General features: G+C 42.3%; 1 protein-coding gene across 1 annotated transcript in view; it reads left to right on the forward strand.

Annotated features, from left to right (window-relative positions):
* Positions 1–16,156, forward strand: part of LOC109484053 (brother of CDO-like) — a 31,710-nt gene extending 15,554 nt beyond the window's left edge. Inside the window, exons 6-21 of the mRNA XM_019787246.1 lie at positions 224–386; positions 1,219–1,337; positions 1,936–2,091; positions 3,693–3,803; positions 4,017–4,292; positions 5,080–5,190; positions 5,919–6,014; positions 7,704–7,810; positions 8,180–8,285; positions 9,458–9,642; positions 11,053–11,278; positions 12,449–12,706; positions 13,265–13,289; positions 13,480–13,648; positions 15,344–15,563; positions 16,036–16,156. Coding sequence (XP_019642805.1) covers positions 224–386; positions 1,219–1,337; positions 1,936–2,091; positions 3,693–3,803; positions 4,017–4,292; positions 5,080–5,190; positions 5,919–6,014; positions 7,704–7,810; positions 8,180–8,285; positions 9,458–9,642; positions 11,053–11,278; positions 12,449–12,706; positions 13,265–13,289; positions 13,480–13,648; positions 15,344–15,563; positions 16,036–16,139 — 2,432 coding nt within the window. The 3' untranslated portion in view covers positions 16,140–16,156. The remainder of the gene's footprint in view (positions 1–223; positions 387–1,218; positions 1,338–1,935; positions 2,092–3,692; positions 3,804–4,016; positions 4,293–5,079; positions 5,191–5,918; positions 6,015–7,703; positions 7,811–8,179; positions 8,286–9,457; positions 9,643–11,052; positions 11,279–12,448; positions 12,707–13,264; positions 13,290–13,479; positions 13,649–15,343; positions 15,564–16,035) is intronic.
* The last annotated feature ends 6,025 nt before the right edge of the window (positions 16,157–22,181 follow it).

Raw genomic sequence — 22,181 nt, forward strand, 5'->3', positions numbered from 1 at the left:
TTGACGTCACACTTCAAAGAAGCCACGTGACAAGCTTCACTGGGTCAGTCTACTGAGGAAGACCAGAGTGACTGGTCAAAAGCTTTAGTGAGAGAATTTTTTGTGTTGTGTAACTACCAACACAGATGAACTTTCATGATAGTAGGGAAAAAAGTATTTCAAGACCTGAAATTACAATTCATAGAGTATCTAATGGATCGTTTATCGATTATTTTTCTTCCAGAGCCGAGAAGAAAACAGGCAGCACAGATCGTGTACCCTCCCTCGCACCAGACCCTGACTGTGCAGAGAGGGTCTGACGTGCTGCTGGAGTGTGTAGCTTCAGGGTTCCCCACGCCATCAGTTACATGGAGAAGGGACCAGGGACAACTCCACAAGGCTAAACGGTGGGTCCTGCCTCGTGCATCGATCATTGACAATCCCGTATTTAAAAAATTGTTGGATCCCTTACCCACAGACATAGCCACATGCTTGTCACTCCCGAATTTCAAAGTGGGACTGGCCTGTTTTATGGGCCTGCCCACATCTGAGTAGAACATACATCATGCTAAGACGGCCATCACTTTTCTGTTGGCACCTTGTACAGACAGTTAAGTTTTTTGGCACCTTGTACAGACAGTTAAGTTTTCTTTCACTTCGTTATGAGCACCTCCACCACCGGCCGTACTTAGCCGCACACCAATTGCAAGACCTTCCCTGGACGTTATACCCGAAAGGGTTTTGTTCCAGTAATTATAAGATTAAGATTAAGATTATTGCTGAGGACACATTTCCAAACCGTGGCCCAGCCGGGCAGAGTTCAAGAACGGTATGATATAGAAGAGAAGAAAACACAAAAAAGTTTTGGAAACTTGTAATGCGGAAATGTAATCTCAGCATTACATTTGTTTGCTTGTACCTTTACCTTGACACAGATATTTCTCTTTCAATTAATCAATCTACCAATAAGTCACTCATTGCTTGTACTTATCCTCAATAATATTATTATTATATTATAAAGGCCATTCTCCATGTTCAGCAAGCCACCATGACATGAGACCCAAAGTCAAATCATTTCGAGGTCTCCTCAAGACCTACCCACCTACATGTACCAAGTTTCATGACAATCCATCCACAGCTTCTTGAGTTACCATGCTATACACACACACACAACCTTACCAAAAACATGACCTTCTGGCGAAGTAAACAAAGAAAACAACATGAAATTTCCCGTTTCAGGGTCCTGGATAACTTACTACTGAAGGACGTACAGCCAGATGATGCAGGCATCTACACTTGTTCAGCAGAAAATGGCAAAAATCCCAGAGTCAGAGTAAACTACATCCTCACAGTCACAGGTACGTCTTAACTATTAAATTTCGCCAGTCTTGACTAACAATACTTCTTATTTATTGGGTAGAAATATTATGAAACTTAATTGATATTTCAAATTGTGAGGTATACACTGGTAAGAACAGGGAGAGTTTTACATTCAGATCAGTTACATTAGTCAGAATATTACATTTATTGATAAGTTCAAAAAGTTGTATACTTGGTTGGTCAGACAAGAATTTTTTTTATCAAGTGTAGCAAGAATAGCAGTATCAAAGGATCCCTTTGTGCCAATGAGCCCATAAGAATTCTGTGAACCTTAAAAAGTACAACACACAACTGGTCAAAGGTAGTGGATGCTATCTAAAACGCCTGACTGTTTCCAAAATCATATCCAGTTGCTTGAGTAACTGCTCTTTGGTGAATGAAAGGTTTGAATGAAACTAAGGTTTATTCGTCAAAAACACATGGCAGCCACAGGCTGAATTGCGTGTTTTACAACAATGACAGATTTAAAAATACACTAAGTACATACTTGACCACATTAAAAGTAATTAAGGGAAGTGATTTTAAAACCTACATTATATATACGTGGTGTATAACATGTAAGTGTTTTCTTTCCAGACATGAGTAGCATCAGCCAAGGCCCAGAAGACACGGTGACCACCGCTGGTCTGAACGTCACGCTGACATGCAGAACAACAGGCTCCCCCAGACCTCAGGTCCACTGGCTACACAACATCCAGCCTGTGGGTCTCGACGAGAGGCACTTCCAACAAGGTAGGGATCTTCATGAAAGTTCATCTTTGTTGGTAGTTATATGTTTAAAGTTAAAACTTCATGAGAAAATTTCATGCTGACAGTTTCTTCCCCAGAACCACTTCACTGTGGAACAAGCTTCCCCGTGAATGTTTCACCGCTAATTACAACCTCCAACGGTTTAAATCAAGGGTGAACAAATATCTGACCACGCAGTCATCACTGTAACCCAAAACATGTAAGTGGCTCTCACGAGCCTTGTTTTGAGGTGAATTCTAAAGTAAATAAAAAAAAAAAAAACTTTTGTTCCAACACCAAAAATACTCTCACCTAGAGCTTTCGACCAGTCACTCTGGTCTTCCTCAGTAGACTGACCCAGTGAGGCTTGTCACGTGGCTTCTTTGAAGTGTGATGTCAACACTGGGTCAAAGGTATCTGGTAGACGATGTCGACCCCCGTCGCTGTTCAATGTAGGGTGATGGGCCCTGATGTATATGGCTTCCTTCACCCCTCTCAAGAAAAAGCTTTAGGTGAGAGAATTTTTTGTGTTGGAACAAAAGTTTTAACTTTAAAAAGGTAGGGATCTCTTACAGTCTGATTTTATTTTGTTTTATGTATCTGCAACTATTTTTGACCAATGTGCTGTAGTTTTACCTAGCTATCAGTTGTTTTAGTGTTTCTGCCTACCAGGATTGCAAACTTGCAGGCATGTACCAGTGTGCTGTAGTTTTACCTAGGTTTCAGTGTTTTTAGCATTTATCCTCACCTCACCGGTCCCATAGCAGTCATGTCACTGCCGTCGGGGCAACTAGACTGTCAACAAGGCTCTTCCACCCAGGGCGGTCCTCCGCTAGACTTGTCAGGTGACTCAGGGGATGTTAGCATTTATGCTGACTGGAATTGTGCTGTAGTTTTACGTAGGTTTCAGCGTTTTTAATGTTTGTGCTTACTGGGATTGTAACTTGTGTTTCCCACAGACTCTGACCTGGTTATCGCAGAGCTCCAGCCGACAGATGCAGGCATGTACCAGTGTGCTGTAGTTTTTCCTAGGTTTCAGTGCTTTTAGTGTTTATGCTGACTGGAATTGTAACTTGTGTTTCCCACAGACTCAGACCTGGTCATCGCTGAGCTCCAGCCGACAGATGCAGGCATGTACCAGTGTGCTGTACTTTTTCCTAGGTTTCAGTGCTTTTAGTGTTTATGCTGACTGGAATTGTAACTTGTGTTTCCCACAGACTCAGACCTGGTTATCTGGGAGCTCCAGCCGACAGATGCAGGCATGTACCAGTGTGCTGTACTTTTTCCTAGGTTTCAGTGCTTTTAGTGTTTATGCTGACTGGAATTGTAACTTGTGTTTCCCACAGACTCAGACCTGGTTATCTGGGAGCTCCAGCCGACAGATGCAGGCATGTACCAGTGTGCTGTAGTTTTACCTAGGTTTCAGTGCTTTTAGTGTTTCTGCTGACTGGAATTGTAACTTGTGTTTCCCACAGACTCAGACCTGGTCATCGCTGAGCTCCAGCCGACAGATGCAGGCATGTACCAGTGTGCTGTAGTTTTACCTAGGTTTCAGTGCTTTTAGTGTTTCTGCTGACTGGAATTGTAACTTGTGTTTCTCGCAGACTCAGACCTGGTCATCGCTGAGCTCCAGCCGACAGATGCAGGCATGTACCAATGTGTGGCCAGCAACTCTCTCAACACTGTCATGGCACAGGCATGGCTCAAGGTGGAAGGTCAGTAGCCATTCATTGTATTGATGTATAATTACATGTTAAGGACCATGTGGATCCAAATAAATAAGTAAAGTAGTTGTGTTATTAAGGAAAACATACTTACTTGTCTTAGTTTCATTTTTTACGCCGTGTTCGCTTGTCGAATTTCCAGCAAACACAGTGACAGATCAGTTAGCCTTTCGTTTTAACAGTTAATTTTATTCTTGCCCACAGTGCCGGAGGGTTACCCCACAGTGGAAACCAGCCCGTCCGACGCTGCCGTCGAAACCGGGGAAGTTGCCGTGTTCGCTTGTCGGATATCCGGCAGCCCTGCGCCGGATGTCCGGTGGGAACGCGACGGCAAGCCCGTCACCCCCGACGGAGACCGCGTCGTGATCGAAGACGGAAGCTTGAGCGTCGTCGGCGTGACCAGGGAGGACGAAGGGCGGTACAAGTGTGTGGGGAGGAACGCGGTGGGGCAGTCCTGGGCCGCTGCCTCTCTCACAGTCTGTAAGTCTTTATTACCTTCGCCAAGAAGGTTATGTTTTCAGTAGCGTTTGTCCATCTGTCCGTTTGTCTGTTTGTCTGTCTGTGAACAGCATAACTCAAGAAGCTTAATATGCATTGTCATGAAACTTGGTAGGTGGGTAGGTCTTGATGAGACCTAGAAATGATTTAGATTTTGGGCCCCCTGGCGGCTTTTGTTGGTACTGCAGCAGAACTTCCGGTTTTGATATCTCGCGATCAGGACATGCTAGGGTCACGAATTTTAGTTCGTAGGTAGCTCTTGGGGTAGGGAAGAAGTGACATGAGTTTGGGCCCCCTAGTTTTTCTTTATTTCGATTCCCTTTAGCCCAAAAGGGCAAAATCTTCTGGGGCTCATACAAAGCCAAGTCAAGTGTAAACAGCATCATTGTTTCAAGTACAAGTGTGTGGGGAGGAACGCGGTGGGACAGTCGTGGGCTGCCGCCACTCTTACAGTCTGTAAGTCAAGTTTCGAAAGCTATATTTTTAAGCCTGATTTTCAGATAAATAGAGAATACTACATGGTGTATTCCATATCTTCTGAGGTACCAAGGGTAATGCGGAAGACACTGACTGAGAAAACCATCCGAGAAAACACTTATTTCAATGCAAAATGTGCCACAAGTTTGGTGTCTTTTAGAAAAAAATTTTAAAAACATCAATTCCAACATCCTATGTCCGAAAGTGGCTAATGTTCAAACTTACTATATTATTCTGTGGAGTTTTGGTAAACATTTTAGAAGTCACATATTTCTTGACTTGTATTTTGCAGTGGTCCCGACCACTCCGATGACTGTAGCCGTCGTGAAGACGGGAGACTTTCACCATCGACGGGGGCAGAACATCATGGAGAGGAACATGTGGCTTCAGAAACAAGTCCAAGGTTTGTACTGAGTTTGTGATCTACCAATCACGAGAATCTACCTGTATTGTAATAAATGATTTGAACTATATGGAAGATGTTACAGTTGAATGTGAAAGTGACGTGGACCCTCGTAACAGTAAAGAACATGAAGTAAACTGTCATTGAGACAGACTGTCTATGTTGGAGAGAGGTTTGTACTGAGGTCTCTGTTAGCTGTGATGAATACAAGATATAGGTCCAGGAGATGTTACTCAGGTTTTGTGGATCGACTATGAATGAAACACACTGATAATCGACAAGATCTTACAACATGTTAGCTGTATGTTGATGTAATCCCCTGTCTTATACATGTTTGTACTTGTGTCCTCTTCTGGAAGACTAGTTGTTGTCACTTAGTCATAGACAGACAGCTTTTTAAGGCGAGATTGAACTCCAATAACCTGTTTTCTCTAGTCATTAGTTGTGGGGCTGACAAAATAGTTTGATGCAGAATGTGGATATCTGATAAAGCCTCTTGATAGACATGGACAACTGAATGTTTATGTTCAAGATCCTGCCCCTCGTTACTTCAGAGACCACTATTAGCGTATTATCTGTTCTGTTTTTTGTGACATCTCCAGTTACTTCTAATATTTGTCCTTGTAATATTGTGAATTTGGTTGTGTTGTCTGAACTGTTGTGTTGTTTGTGACACGTGTGGCGTCCTTGTTAACCCCCTGTGTGTGGTGTTTGAACTGTCCTCACAGGAGAAAGGGAACGAGGTAGCCAGAACAGTGGACGTTCCGCTCCAGTCCCCCCTCTTAGTGGCCCCAGAACCCCCATAGGCCCTTCTTCACAGTCTGGTATGTACATTGGGTTGGTCTTTTTTCCATGGCAAAAAAAAAAAATAAGTCTTCAGATTTTCACCCATACCATTTTAAGCATCCACTGTCATCTTCCTTATGCTAAAATTGAAAATATTTACAAGAAAAATGGTTTACAAGAAGAATGGTATCTCTTGACTAACACTGTTCTTCAAATGAACAAGTGAAACATCTATGACGGCTAGACATCCAGGTAATGAGATACACAAGGAGTTTGTTACTCAAGCAACTGGATAGATTTTGAAAACTGAAGAGTAGTGGATGCTACTTGAAATGTCTAACAGTTTTCAAAATCTATCCAGTTGCTTAATTAAGTAACAACTTCTTGTAAAAGAATGAAACTGAAACCTAACAGTAAACACAAGATTTAGCATGAAAGTTTGATGCACTGGACATTGAAAGCCTGAATAGGAACCACGTCATTTCATTCATGCGCAAAGAAAGGTGCTACATGCTTGTCAAAGCACTTTGGTTGTTTGAGACATGTTTCCGAAAATGCAGCATGCTATGCAGTCCATCCCTGATGGTGTAACTACTAGTCTTCTACCAGACTAACTATGCTGGCTATATATAGGAGAATATTTGCCAGTGGAGTTTGACCACCTTGTAGGTCTGACTGGCTGCGCAGTTTGGAGGGAAAGAAACAACCTTCCGCAGCCGGACTTCCTGGGCCAATTTTACTCTCCTTTTTGCCGAATTCTACAATCCATATTCCCGTAGAAAGGCCTGGTAGAGGCTATGATGCTGTGCAGTTTTCTCAGTAGTGGTGCTACTAACTATGTTCTAACTTTGTCACTCTTTCTCTTCACCTCTCACGCTTCCTGCTTGCTCAGAACCAGGTTTGGAAACGTTGTGTCCTTTTCCCCTCGTGTACATGTAGTCAGCCTTTGTTTATTACCGATTCAGTGTGTGAAGTGTCCTTTGACTGGAATTCTGAGACATTGAATTGTCAGCTGTTTAGAGTAACTTTGTTTTTGCCAAAAAAACAGTTACTAAAGCAACTGGATATGATTTTGGAAACGGTCAGACGTTTCAGGTAGCATCGACTACCTTTCGTCAGTGACACTGGAGAGTTGTCAGAAAAGCAGGTTTATAAGCACGAACTATTGATTGATACACAAATCATTGAAGACAAATTTTTCTAAAGTCCAAAAGAAAACAAAAGTTTGACAAGTCAAGACATGGATGATGCAACTCTCCAGTGTCACTGATGAAAGATAGTGGATGCCACCTGAAACATCTGACCGTTTCCGAAGTCATATCCAGTTGCTTGAGTAACTGTTTTTTTGGCGTATCTTATTACCAGGATGTCTAACCTTCACCGATGTAACTTTGTTTTCCGTTTCCGAAGTCATATCCAATTGCTTGAGTAACTGTTTTTTTTTGGCGTATCTTATTACCTGGATGTCTAACCTTCACCGGCGTAACTTTGTTTCCCTTTTCTTTTTTCTTTTCAAATTGTCATACATATGCCATTTATGCAATATTACAATCTAACCCTTGTCGGTATGGATCGAAATGATCGAACAATGACTCGTATTTGCTACGTAGGCGCCAAACGTTGAAACATTGATCGAGCATACTTTACAAATTTCCCGTGACTTTGATACCAGCTAACATGATCTAAATTGGACCAGCCAGACAAGTTTCCCTTTTCTCTCCCACCAGTTCCCGAAGCTCCGAGCAAACCCCGGATCAGCCGCGCGTCCGACACGTCCGTTTACGTCTCCTGGGTGCCGAGGTCCAACGGAGGCTCCCCCATCACAGCCTTCAAGGTGCAGTACAAGATTTAATAAAATTTAATTATTCTGTCAGCAAAAATCTTTATAATATTATACAATAATAGAAAGTCCAACAAAGTAAATTTTGAATCCTTTCTTTGATCTATAATTTTTTTTTTTAAAGTTGAATACTATATTGCTGCAAGAAAAGGAAAGGTGGGAAAACATCTAGGAAAATGGGGCACTCTTGGTGATTAGTACTGTTGTGGTGAACTTTTAGTATGGCTACTTTTGTCTGTTTCTTTGTTTGACTGTTGACCCTTATTTTGTATATTATATTTCTTGAGATGACAAATTAGGTATTGATTTGTAACTGGATGGTTACCAATTTATGTTATTTCTTTGTTATTAAAAAAAAAAAAGGTGCAGTACAAGAAGATCACAGACGGGAGCAAGGAGCGGTGGAGGACGGCGTCAGACAAGATCCCCCCCACCACGCTGTCTTACCAGGTCAAGACACTGCAGCCAGGTAAGGAGAAACTTGTGTACACCTGTACCTATGAATCTTAAAACCTTAGAGTGTATAAAAGTATGTTAGATCAAAACATTGATCTCAGTAAGATCTAGATAAGTTGTACTGAAGAAAACTTGATAGTCTGGTCCTGTGAGATACCATGTACATGTACAATATTTTGCCTTTTAAGTCATTTCTGCTTGGATCTGTTTCTGTGAGGCTTAAGATATGATTCTATGGCTGTAGTTGATTTAGTCATTTTAGTTATAATTTTTCGCAGCTCTCATTTCTTAGTATAAGTCTGTACATGTACTTGTATGTAAGTCTATAAGTTTGTGTATCTGTTATATGTATTTGTATTTGTTTCACGAGCCCTGGTAGATTAGTACCCTTCAAGAGGATTTACATGTAGGGTATCATAAACTGATGGCATCATACGGCAGATATATTGCATCCTGCTGACGTTTGCGATGCCGTGCGTTGTTCCCAGGCCAGACCTACAGATTTCGAGTCATGGCCATGGACATGCACCCAGCATTTCGAGCCCTGTGGTGTATATTGCATTTCAGTGGTGCTTGGACTTTGTGTGAGGCTTCTGTTGTAAGGCTGTGATGTAGGGTAGACATTTCTCTCATGTCTTGCTAACATGATACTGTGTGTTCTCATCAGGCCTTTTGAGCATAGGGGCCCCCTATGCTGTAATCTGGACCCCCTATGCTGTGATTTGGACCACAATGCTGTCTTTTAACCAGCATGGGGTGTTTTTTGGGGAGAACCTTCATAAATCTTGCATAAAATGAAAGTATAACTTTAAATGAAGCTAAAGCTTTAAGTTTAACTTCACAAAATCTGGCCCTCAATAAAGAAGAAATAGCGTCTCAGGGGGTTGTGAGTTTCAAATTTTTTCTGCTCAATGCGTGACTTGCGCTGCGAAATTTGTCCTTCTGTACCTGACCCCTATGCTGTGAAAAATTCTAGTGAGAACCCTGATGATACCGTGTGTTGTTTCCAGGCCAGACCTACAGATTTCAAGTCATGGCCATTGACACGCACCCAGCATTTCGAGCCCAGTGGTGTATCTTGCATTTCAGTGGTGCTTGGACTTTGTGTGAGGCTTCTGTTGTAAGGCTATGATGTAGGGTAGACATCTCGTGTCTTTCTAACATGATACCGTGTGTTGTTTCCAGGCCAGACGTACAGATTTCGAGTCATCGCGATTAACGGTCTCGGGGAGAGCCGGCAGAGCCAACAGTCCAGCCAGTACTCGGTCGAAGGTCAGGCGGTCAAAGGTCACGTGAGCAGGCCGGTGGTTGGACCGCACATCACGGAGATTCTTGCCGTCAGTCCCACCAGCATCTCTGTCAGATGGAAGGTAGGGTCATATTCATATTGTGATATCAACTGCACACTCAGTTAGGAAATACTGTTCTGTTCTTCAACATCACTGTTCCCCATGCAAGAACCAAACGGCTGCAACAGTCCTTCTTGCACTATACCATTAGACTCTACAACAACCTACCTTGAACCTACACTGGACTTTGCATAGCCTTACCAAGAAACTATGTGCATATCTGTTGTAAATAATTTTTATATGTGTCTTTTGTATATATGTTAGTTTAGATATATTATTTTTCAATGTGAATGTTGTTTTTTTAAATAATGTGACAAATTGTACCTAATTCAGGGGGATGCGCTTCAGCTCCCCCTGCTGTTGTACATTTGTAAAATGATGAGCAATAAACAAAGAAAGTATATAGTAGTTTTGATCTAGTGTTAGCTTGATCATGTGTTGGCACACATTGTACATGTATGTAGAAGCTATTCGTGCCTGGCACGTCTGACCAATTGCTGACGTCACGTATCCGTAAAATCTCTCGTGAATAAGGTCATGTTTCTGTAACTTTCGTGGGTTTACGTTCGAAAGTGATCGGTCATTTCTTATCCTGATGAAGGTGACAGTGGTCGTTGAAAATTTGATCCTTGCATATCCTTGTGTTGGAATAAAGTTCAACGTTTTACTATGATTGCTACAGACACAGACGAACTTCCAAGATAAGCTATTCGTTTGTTGTGACCTGTACTTAACCCAGTGGGTTTGAATGAACAATAAAGGTATATTCCTTCAATAACCACCCTCCCATCTCACCCCAACAGTACATGGCGATCAACAACGTCCCGATTGACGGGTTCTACATCTACCACCGCGAGACGGATTTACTTTAGTAATAGACTATAGTGCTAGTGTGATCATGTACATGTACCTGTACTTAACCCAATGTAATACACAGGTCTTCATTCAATAATCTCTGTTTTTTACCCCAACAGTACATGGCGATTGACAACGTTCCGATCGACGGGTTCTACATCTACCACCGCGAGACGGATTTACTTTCATAATAGGCTTTAGTACTAGTGTGTACCTTGTACATGTACCTGTACTTGACCCATTATCGCTTTTTTGATTATAGTACATGGCGATCGACAATGTTCCGATCGACGGGTTCTACATCTACCACCGCGAGACGGATTTACTTTAGTAATAGACTATAGTGCTAGTGTGATCATGTACATGTACCTGTACCTAACCCAATGTATTACACAGGTCTTCATTCAATAATCTCTGTTTTTTACCCCAACAGTACATGGCGATCGACAATGTTCCGATCGACGGGTTCTACATCTACCACCGCGAGACGGATTTACTTTCATAGTAGGCTTTAGTACTAGTGTGTACCTTGTACATGTACCTGTACTTGACCCATTATCGCTGTTTTGATTATAGTACATGGCGATCGACAATGTTCCGATCGACGGGTTCTACATCTACCACCGCGAGACGGACAGCGACAACGAGAAGGACTTTGTCCAGACGGTGGTGAACGGGGTCGGCGTGCGCAGCTTCCGTCTGGACCGGCTCCAGCCCGAGGTCATGTACGACATCAAGATGCAGTGTTTCAACCGGGCGGGGAGCTCGGACTTCAGCAACGTCATGATGAAGGAGACACTGCGTACGTAGTTTATTTATCTTAGCATGAAAGTTCATCTGTGTTGGTACAAGTCATTATGAAATAAAGACTAAGCATTAACTTCCAACACTTAGATTATGGAATTGGGACTTACCCAAATTTTCGGTTGACTCCATCAACCTTGTTCACGGAGTGGACCCGAGTAGTCCAAGAGTAGACGGGTCCATTCCGTGAACAAGGTTGATGGAGTCAACCGAAAATTTGGGGTAAGTCCCAATTCCATAATCTAAGTGTTGGAAGTTAAAGCTTAGTCTTTATTTCATAACGTAGATTATTTATGTTATTATATTCACATACATGTAGATTTGTGACCATATGACAGAAAGCACATAAGGATCCTTTGCTCATGAAACATTAAAAACACAAACAAAAATAAACGCAAAGTTGGGGTGAGAAATACAAAACGTACATCAAGATGCAATGCTTCAACCGGGCTGGGAGTTCGTACGTAACTTTGTCTGACTTCTCACATTTATTTATGTAACCCAGTCAGCCAGTAGAAGCTGCTTTCCAACGGGGCCCAGCATACATGTACACAGGACAAGACATGGTTACATTTAGTCAAGCAACAAAAGGTGGACAACAATCAAATAAAATCTGATGCAACAGATTAAAACTGCATCCACTTGACCATTGCACTCAAATACAGATAACATAAAGACAATGGAAAATGTTATTTACCTGTAACTTCGCTGGGAACTGTTCCCACTCTTGATGATGAGGCAGAGCGCAGCAAAAAAAAGAGTATGAATAGGGAATAGATGTGTGCAACATGCAACCAACACTTTTGTGTGATACCTTCTGTACAGCCATAAGTTCGCTAGGAAAAGGGTAGACAGAAAGACATGAACATGTGCAACCAACACTTTTTGACTGTTATCTTCTTTTCCGTACAGCCATAACTTTGCTCAGAATGGTTCCCATCCCCATTATCAATGATCATATTTACAAATGTACAATTTTTAAGGTCTTTGGTATGACTCTGCCCCTCTTACACTTTACCCATTTCTCCATTGCGCTCAAACGCAGATCTGGTCATGACTGTTTCCTCCTTTCTGTACAGCCATGGGAAATGGAAGAAAATAGAAATGGGAGGTAGACATGAACATGTGCAACCAACACTTTTTGACTGTTATCTTCTTTTCCGTACAGCCATAACTGCGCTGGGAACCGTTCCCATGCCCGTGAACGATGCCGAAGCTGGGCACGGTAACGGCGGCGGCGGTGGCAGCGGTCCGGTCGACGTGAACATCTACGGCGGGGCTCCGGAGAAGAACAGCCCGGTCCTGAGCACGCGGGCCAGCAGTGACATGCTGTACCTCATACTGGGGGTGGTGCTGGGAGTCATGGTGCTCGTGCTGATCATCTTCATCGCTATGTGTATGTGGAGAGCACACCATCATCCTACCAGTGAGTACTGCTTGTGTTTTACTACCTGTTATAGTACGTTGATGTGAATAGTTTGATAGATGATTATAGTAGCTACTTCTTGTAGTGTCTAGATGTGGAAAAGCTATCTGATCTTCTTCATCGCCATGCGCATGTGGAGGGCGCACCACCATCCTACCAGTGAGTACTGCTTGTAAATGGGGATAGTTACTGGTAGAGAGATGATTATAGTAGCTACTTCTTGTAGTGTCTACCGTAGATGAGGAAAGGCTATCTGATCTTTTCATCGTTATGTGCATGTGGAGGGCACACCACCATCCTACCAATGAGTACTGCTTGTTATGGCATCTAGATGGAGAATTGTAGTAGTTTCTTGTATTGTCTAGATGGGAAAATGCTATGATATTACTTGCTTATTGTTGACTGTCAGTGTATTTTGTACGTTATTTTCCTGTATGTCATGTAATGTTTTACTGATGAACAATTGCTACTGTGTATGCCAGCTCAAACTCACTATATATATGATATCAGGGCTCAAAATCCTCAACACTGAATTTTATTTCCTGATTTGTTTTGCAGAAATGGACCTCGAAATCAGCAAAAGGTGAGGCTTGCATTACAGTTAAATTACATTCCATAATTTCCATTAGTACCTCAAACGTCTAATAATTTTCAAAATTTATCCACTTGCTTGAGTCTATGTTTTCTTGTGAAGGATAGAGGGGTTTTGTTTCTAAGAAGTTGCATGCAGAGTGTCTTGACATGCCTGTAAAGTGCCTGGATGTATTTTACAGGCAGTGTATGGAGTCCTACCAGAAGTCAATGATGGACGGAGACCTGGGCATGTACAGCGGCAGCGTGGCGGACAGCCTGGCCCACCCACACCCTCTCAACGGCCTGGAGTACTCACACTCACTGGCCAAGCTGGAGAAGGACGATACAGAGTCCAACTGCCCCTCACAGGTGGGTCTATGGGTCATATTATTACTAGCCTGTGTATACAAAGCTCTCGGCCGGAGGTTAATGACCCCCACCCCAAGAGCTTGTGGCAGAATAGCTGTAAGTCGGGCGGCCCGTTCCCTTTCCTGGAGTCACCAATAGGAAGCCAGTATTAGGAATTAATGTGGGAACCGACTGGGCCGGCGCCAGGCAGCCGGAGAAGGGCGGAGTACCGGGCGGGGACGAGAAATTTGATCGACTGCGGGTGGGAATTTCTCAGAAAAATGGCTGCGACTAGCCCGAAACCGAGTTTCTGTGCATTCTGGAGTCTGTGTGTGTGGACTTTGGGAGTCCCTGGCCCCTAGAGCCGCTTCAGGAATAGACGATACAATTTTTTCGTTAAACAGAGAAACAACGTGTTTTCGTGTCTTCCTACCGGCTATGAGAAGACCGAGATCGTGAAACAGTGCAGAGCAAGCGAAAACGGCGGGTTGACGACTGTGATTCTTGTGCCACGATGTTGACTCCTGTCAAATTGTCGATACTTTATAATTGCTGGAATCTAAAATGTTACTGGCTTCTCCTCAGCGGGAGTTGTTTATTGTTTTGATCGGTAAAACGCAGGGTAAAATACGCTAGAAATTAATTACTTTGTGGGTAAAAGAAAACTCACGCCGAGAGCGAGGTCCACACTTCCGGGTTCAGCGACGACAAAATGGCACGAAAAAAAAAACGTTAAAAATCCGCAAAGAAGTATATAATTTCGTGACTGATTCTTGAAACTATGCATTTCTTCACTAGAATATCGATGTGTGGTTGTGGAAAATAGCATTTTAGCGCTTATATCGAAGAAAGAAAAGTTGATTACACGCGCGTCGGCTCGGTCAATTTTCAATACCGCCGGCGCTGCCGGAAGCGGACGCTACAACTAATCAGAGATGCGAAATGTGGACATAGCCGAGTGAAAATCGTGACGCCAAATACAAATCCGTGGATGAGATTCTTTTCTCTCGGTGTGGCTGCCATTTCCCACGAGGAAGTTCCAGAAACTTTGGAAAATAGAAACAGATTCGACTCGCGAGCGGGTGGCCGTGCCTTCCTCGGCCAAACTTCAAGTTTGGGACATGAGAGGCGCGCCGACGTCCATCACTGGGTAGCGACCGACAGGCCCATAGCAACCATCTCTGTTGGGTGCCGCACCGTCTGAGGGCCGTTCGTGACGTTTGCATCTCATTAACCATATATGGCGGACCAGGGCCGTCGACAGTCCGCCAGCTTTACGCGTGCTTGACATCAAGCTTTTGGGGGGCGGCAACCTAGGGCGGCGGCCGCCAGGAGCGCGATTTAGTCAGGCTAATATTATTACCAGAGTTATCAACCATTGAGGTGTTGAGAAATCCTAGAACTATCACAGAGTGGAACTCGCTGTCACCAAGTACAGTAGGGGCATTGTCACTAGATAGCTTCAGACGTTGTTTAGAGTTAGATGTTCAAGGGTTAGGTGTCTCTAATTCTAAAGACATCTCACGCTCACGCAGGTGTCCCTCAGTAAGACGTTTAGAGCTGTGTCGTTTCTGTTAAGAACTTCTTCAGCCTGTCATACGTATTGTACGTAACACTTATTTTGAGTTGACAACACTTAATTTTTGCTATGTAATTTACGAACTGTAACAAACTTTCATGCTAATTAGTTTGCTGTTTAACGTTTTTTTTTTCCAGTGTGCTTCTTACAAGAAATGCTGTGTGGAGAGAGACAACGGTTCGATTTGCAGCGTTCCCCCACCCCGCACGTTTTACCAGAACAACAACCGCAGCCAGTGGTCGCTGCCGTCAGAGAGCCGGTGCGGCCTCAGTGTGGGTGAGGAGGATGACCAGTGCGACAGCCTGCCCAGAATGACGTACAAATATCCGTATTATAAACCATCCTACAGGCACGCAGGTCAGTTGTGCTTTTCACCCTTAGATTAAGAAATGAAATCGAGAAGAACCACAGAATAATTTCAGTAGGATATACTAGAATACAGAACACATTGATTGTGACACTGATTGTGGAATGGGAACCCAGTTTGTGGAAAACAGAAGGAAGACATGCATGTACTGTTTTTTCTCTGTTTTGATTCTCCTTCTCCAAACAAATAAGGTCAATGACTTTGACAAGACAGCTGTCACCGTGGTAACTAGTGCTGTAGCCGACAGACACCCTGTGGTGTTGGATTACATTATGTAGCAAGTGGCAGGACAGAGTTGGAGGGGCTGGTCACCATACTTATGAGTGTGTTTGAGTAAGAAGTACCAGAGCAGTAGTTTGTTAGGCCAGACCATCCCAATGTGAAGGTAAACATTATGCATTTGCTTTGCAAATGTTACCTTTCAGGTGTTTACTTATGTTGTTGTGTATTTCCTTGCCCCAGGTGTGAGCAGTAGAGGACATCCGGAGAAAGACTACCGAGTACGGCAGCATCACAACAACGCGGGTAAACTCCACACCCACTCCTCCGTGGAGTCAGACATCTAGCAAGCTCAGGAGGACGGTTCGCTCGTAAAAAAACACACTGCCCCTGGTAACGTTACGTGCAACTGGTGCTGGCAACTCAAACCATGACATAGAATCAACCTGCCGACGCCAAGAAGACACACTGCCCTCACAGAGTATATATACGCCGGTCGCCACCGAAATGTGTATCGAGAATAATACCTACTTCACTGGACCCACTCACTATTCAACCAACAACACCAGCGTCTTTTCTTAAGGCACAGGGTCTGTTCTCGGAGTGCTCAGAATTTGACTCCTGTGAAAACCGGACTAGTACCTACATGTACTTCAGCAGAGCCGCTATCCAACCAACACCGTCGCGTCTTTTCTGATGCAAAGGATCTGTTGTCGGTGTACTCAGAACATGACTCTTGTGAAAACCGGATGCCGTATGATGATGATATTTTCCCTGGGATGTTGAAGAGTCTGTGCGATGCTGTAGACTTTGGCAGAAGCAGAGATGTCGACAGCCCCGGAGGATTCTGTATTGTACAGTCACATTTCCCAGTATGCGGTGATGTACATGCACACAGCACTGTGGACGTTGTACATTGTCTCCAAAGAGCCTGCGAAATACTGCTTCCCGTGAGAGAGCGTACGCGTGTACTTATGCTTGTCTATATTTGTATTAATGTATATTTGTATATTACATTTTGTAACTGACATGGAGTTTAAGCTTTAGATGGTACCTGAGAGTCTTTTGATGATGTGCTCTGAGGCTTCGTGCTAACGTCAATTTAAATTAATTAACATTGTAAAAAGTCTGCCTTGTGCAATTTTTGTAATGATATGTATGTCCCCTAAGGGGAGCGATGGAAATGGAATGTGGTTCAAAACCACATGATTATTATATTAGACATTGTTGTGTTTGTATGCTTGTGAGTAAGGCCAAGACAGTCTTCTGACAAAAAAAAGCCATGCCAAAAGTGGATTGTATACTAGCCTTCGTGCCACCCGATTCGGTATAGGCTCCGTTCACTCAGCAGTTGATAAATGTTAAAAGCCAAAACTTTTGATCCAACACAAAGAAGTTCTCTCACCTAGAGCTTTTGACCGGTCACTCTGGTCTTCCTCAGTAGACTGACCCAGTGTTGACGTCACACTTCAAAGAAGCCACGTGACAAGCCTCACTGGGTCAGTCTACTGAGGAATACCAGAGTGACTGGTCCAAAGCTCTTGGTGAGAGAACTTTTTTTGTGTTGGATCAAAAGTTTTAACTTAAACATGTAACTACCAACACAGATGAACTTTCATGATAATTGAACTTGTCTAAGTGTAAGTGTAAGCGAGTACAAGGAGCCTGTACTAAATTGGACGGCACCCAGGCTAATTTGCACACTACCTTCATATCAATAAGTACAAGGTAACCTCAGGAAAGTTTACCAGTGGTAAGGGGTTGTGTTGACGGACTAACAGATGGCATCATACAGGGATAAGCCAGGTCTTCATACATTTATTCGTACAAAGGATCTGAAAGACAAATCAAAAGCACAGACTCAGCAGCAGAGTGGTATGTTAATCAGGTTTTCCGTGGTTTTTGTTAGAAAAAAAACAGTTTCGATATGTAAGGATAGGGTAGCACGTTGGCAGAACAAACTTTGCTTCCACGAAACCCAGATTTTTTAATGGTTTTTGTTGGATGTTTGGTCAACATCGCATCAGAATTTTGCCTGTTGGAGACGATATGTTTTCCAACACAACATATGAAAACTATAGACAGGATTTCATCCACAAATACGACCTGAAATGAGATATTCTGCCAAAGTGCTATGCACAATACATGACGGGTTTCGCGCAGGCACAGTACGTTTTGTGGATGTGCTTATGTATACCTAACTTGGTACCAGTAAGGCAATCTCTTAAACGATGCACACAACCCCTTACCAGGGTAGAAGTAGAGATCAAGTAAAAGACATGACACTAGGCCATATCAGCACCGTAGCTTTGGTGAAACGTGGACTTCGGTAGCCAGAGTATAGGGCCATATCAGCACCGTAGCTTTGGTGAAACATGGACTTCGATAGCCAGAGTATAGGGCCATATCAGCACCGTAGCTTTGGTGAAACGTGGACTTTGGTAGCCAGAGTATAGGGCCATATCAGCACGCTTTGGAGAAACGCAGAGTTTAAGGCCATATCAGAGCAGCTGGCTATGGTGAAAAACGTATATTGATAGACACACCTCAGCAAAGTAGAAGAGTAGCCTTAAAATAGTGAAATGACAACATTGATAGCCATTCTCTAAGACAGTGACAAAACAGAGTGTAGCAGCCTTTGCTCTGTAGTTTTGCTACAAATGATTGTGTAGCAATGTTACACAAAGTGTCTCCATTTTTGCCTAGCTTTATCTATAAGCAATGATACAAAAGTACCCAACACAAGTGCATATTTATAACTCACATTGGCTGCAAGAATAGGCCGGGTGAAAGCAACTTTTGTTTGTGACATTGATGATAATTATGCAGTACACATCTGTACTTATTGTAAATGTATGAACTATTGCTTACATAGCATCTGCACATTTGGTTGTCAGTCGTGTTAGGTCTGAATTCTAAAGAAGTGCAAATCTTTCTCAGGAGTATTTTTGAGAAGTAACGGTGACTGTTTTAGGTGCTTGAAAGCTGTGGATATGCCTTGGGCATGTGTAAATGTGGTATAAACACTGAGTTGATTTTTTTTTAATGTCAAATACTCCCTAGTAAGGTACGAAGGGCATAATGCAGATGTTTATTATTTGCTGGTGATATTTTCAAGGCAATGGCTGAAGATATGACTGCACTGCAGGGATGTACAAAGTTAATTTTACTGCATGCAATATACATATAGTTAAACTTTATAAGTTCAGAGGCGGTTCTATATGTAATAATTAGATAGACAAAGCGGGGTATGGTTAATATGTATTCACGTTTTGGGGGAGCGCTGGAATAATAGTTTGAAATGTAGCACTGTCTAACTGTATAAATTATGTGTAATTCACTCACTTTCTGTTGACTAATGATGATATTTGGTTGTGTTTGTTCCCAACCATGTCCAGTAAGCAGGGTTTGTAGAGCTTTGTAAAGATGAATGTAACGTTACTTGTGTACGGCCAGGTCCTACGGTGGACTACGTGTATGTACCATATATGTTTGACGGGCAACTCAGAATGGTAAAGTAGAACTGTGTGTCATACAGTTTTGTCGATGTATGTCACAAATTATTCATACCGAAAAGCAGCTACCGTATGTGAAAAGAAGTCGCGAGCCTTTCGTTGTCATCTATCTATGCCCATCCACACTTTGTAATAATTGCAGCTTTGCCATTTTTCTGCAGATATTCGAAATAGAAGATCAGCATTTCCACTGAAAACACTGCCATTTTGTTAAGCTTTGGTGGAATGAAAGAAAGTGGAGTCTACTTAGTATTTTACCCACAGCCTTGGTAAATTGTGGGCTGCTGCCTTGCCAGTAAAATGCTATAGGCTATAGCTGATGATTATGGAAAACACTCTTATACTAAGCTTGTTAATGTGTCAAATGTTTTGTGTCAGAAGGGATAAGCATGCAATGGTTGATCATTTTTACTCCAATGTTTCCCAGGATTTTGCAATATCTACCACATTGAGCATTACCAGTAGTAGAAATACGTTTTGCACTGTTCTGCAATGTTACAGAATGTCACAATTTGTTCTGCAATTAGGAAATACTTTCTGCAAGCACATCCGGATCTAAACCCATAGCATATACAGAATTGCATGATGGCAAACATTTTACCTGCAATTTGAAAAATACATGCAAAATTACTTCGTATCTGAACCCCTAGGATGATTTTCTCAGTCTGCAAAATCGTAGGTCGCTTAATTTTTCTTCTGCAATATTGAAAATGTATCAGATCTGCAAAGGGCAGACTGCAGATGGGTATTTCTAACACTGATTACATAACAGAAGTCTGCTGTTACTTTACAAGTTTGTTCGCATGCTTACAGTTGTCACAATTGTGCAGATATGGGAAGTTGCCGGGAATGGGATGCAATTGTTCTCACACTTTTGTGTAATTACTTAACTTAAGTATGTGGAAGAGATTCAACATGCTGTTTACCCCCCTTTTTATATGTATTAAACCAACTGATCTATACAGACTTGTGTTGTATTTTGTTGGACGTGGTGTATTAACCTCTACCAGGCTCAGGAAATAGAGTAGAAATCGGTCAAATAGAGAGATAACATGCCGGGAGAGTACAGTCTGGGTGCGGCAAACTGTACTTTCTAGCAGATCAACTCTCCCGGCATGTTATCTCTGTTATTTGACTGACTTCTACTCTTTCCAGACACTTTTCTAAGCCTGGTAGAGGCTAGTGGTATATGGAGATGTACATGTAGATAGGGTATTCACATCCAAATATTTTCCTTGTGCACCAAATGTAAGGATCACAATACTTCTTAAATTGTATGCTACTATAAACATTGGCACATGAAAACACTTGACTTTTGGATTGCTTGTATAATCAATATAGTGTGATGGCATGGAAATTAATATCAACACAACAATAAGACATATATAGAACAGTTTACAGCAACAAAGTCAATGAGACGCTGCATGTTAAATACACAGATGAAACTAACTGCAACCAACGCACACAAGTTTGTGAACTCTTTGGTTTAGGAACAGTGTACTATCATCAGAGTGAGTGGCTCAAAAACAGCAGAATACAACAACATTGTGCCACAACCAGTATTTCCGCAAATGAATGATACATGCTGTGTTACATGCAAAGGTTCACAGTATAGCACTACGAAGACTAGTATTTGGTTTCATTTAAACAGATGTACCGGTACATACAGTAGCATAACGTTACCATTTAAAGCAACCCCAACGTTTTAAGCGCCAAATTTTACCAACCAATATGGCTCTTCACATTTACATTATATCATTGTGAACATATTTTCAAAAGTTGGTCATTTGATAGTGTAATCTTTGTATTTACACACAATGAATTAGCATGGCTTAAGTTTCAATCAACCACTTCATTGCAATTTTTCCTTCTTGTTGAAATTGAAAGATTACATAGTTATATACATATGTACATGTTACATGTATTCTTTGCACTGAACTGAAATGAAGTACATGTAGCTCAGGAGGTTTAAAACCAAACCTTCTTGATGTATTCATCAATGGTCTCAAGAGAGGCAAAAATTCAGGCACGCACCAAGATGCACTTTCCAGTGATTTAAAGCACACTTCATACAGTGGATTTCACAAATCTAGACATAAGTGACCTCTCAATCAGTGAATTCATCAGGTCGTTCCAGACAACCTTTTATTTATTTTTAGGCCACACCAATTTAATTTCTTGGTTAACGGATTTGCCGCTTCATTTTTTTTCTGATTTGCAAATAAAAATAAAAATTCAGAATCAACTGCAAAATGCTCATCTTTTGCCCTGAAAAGTTTAAAACAGTCCTTTACATCCTAGTTGTTACAGTTGTTCCATCTTTCAATGCAATGGTATCATTAAAAGTTCAAAATTCATTGTTTAAATTTTGAACCAGCCTGGTGTGTTGACTTCATGGCTTCTATCGTACCATTTTGGGCCATAATACGATGCCTAGGCCTGTTTTTTTTTTTTCGTCCGCCCGCTCCATTATTTTTCTAGAAAAATCCGTTAACCAAGAAATTAAATTGATGTGGCCTTAGAGTCAGATGTAAGACGTGTCAGAATGTGGTTTCTTCAGACTTTGAGTGTGGTGGATACCTCTTTAATTCAGGCTTTAAGGTCCTATATACATTAGCCTGGGTAACCAGACCGCCGTGAGCTCATCGCTATCCCTTCGGCGCCGAGAGCGTTTGGAGCCGCCAACCAGGCCTCACAATTACCGCACTTTGGGGGATTTTACGTTTCTTCGGCAACAACGGCAAAAGAAGACTAAGCGTAATACAGGAAGTCAGTGGATACAGGGAAACCAGTTGGAGATAGGTCCGTGGTATAGCTCGCCTGTGCTTGGTAAAGGCCGGGGTCGGAAAATTACCGCCAAGCCGACCAAAGGTT

This window comes from Branchiostoma belcheri, unplaced genomic scaffold (assembly GCF_001625305.1).
Source record: "Branchiostoma belcheri isolate BF01 breed outbred unplaced genomic scaffold, Haploidv18h27 scaffold68, whole genome shotgun sequence".
Classification (NCBI taxonomy): Eukaryota; Metazoa; Chordata; class Leptocardii; order Amphioxiformes; family Branchiostomatidae; genus Branchiostoma; species Branchiostoma belcheri.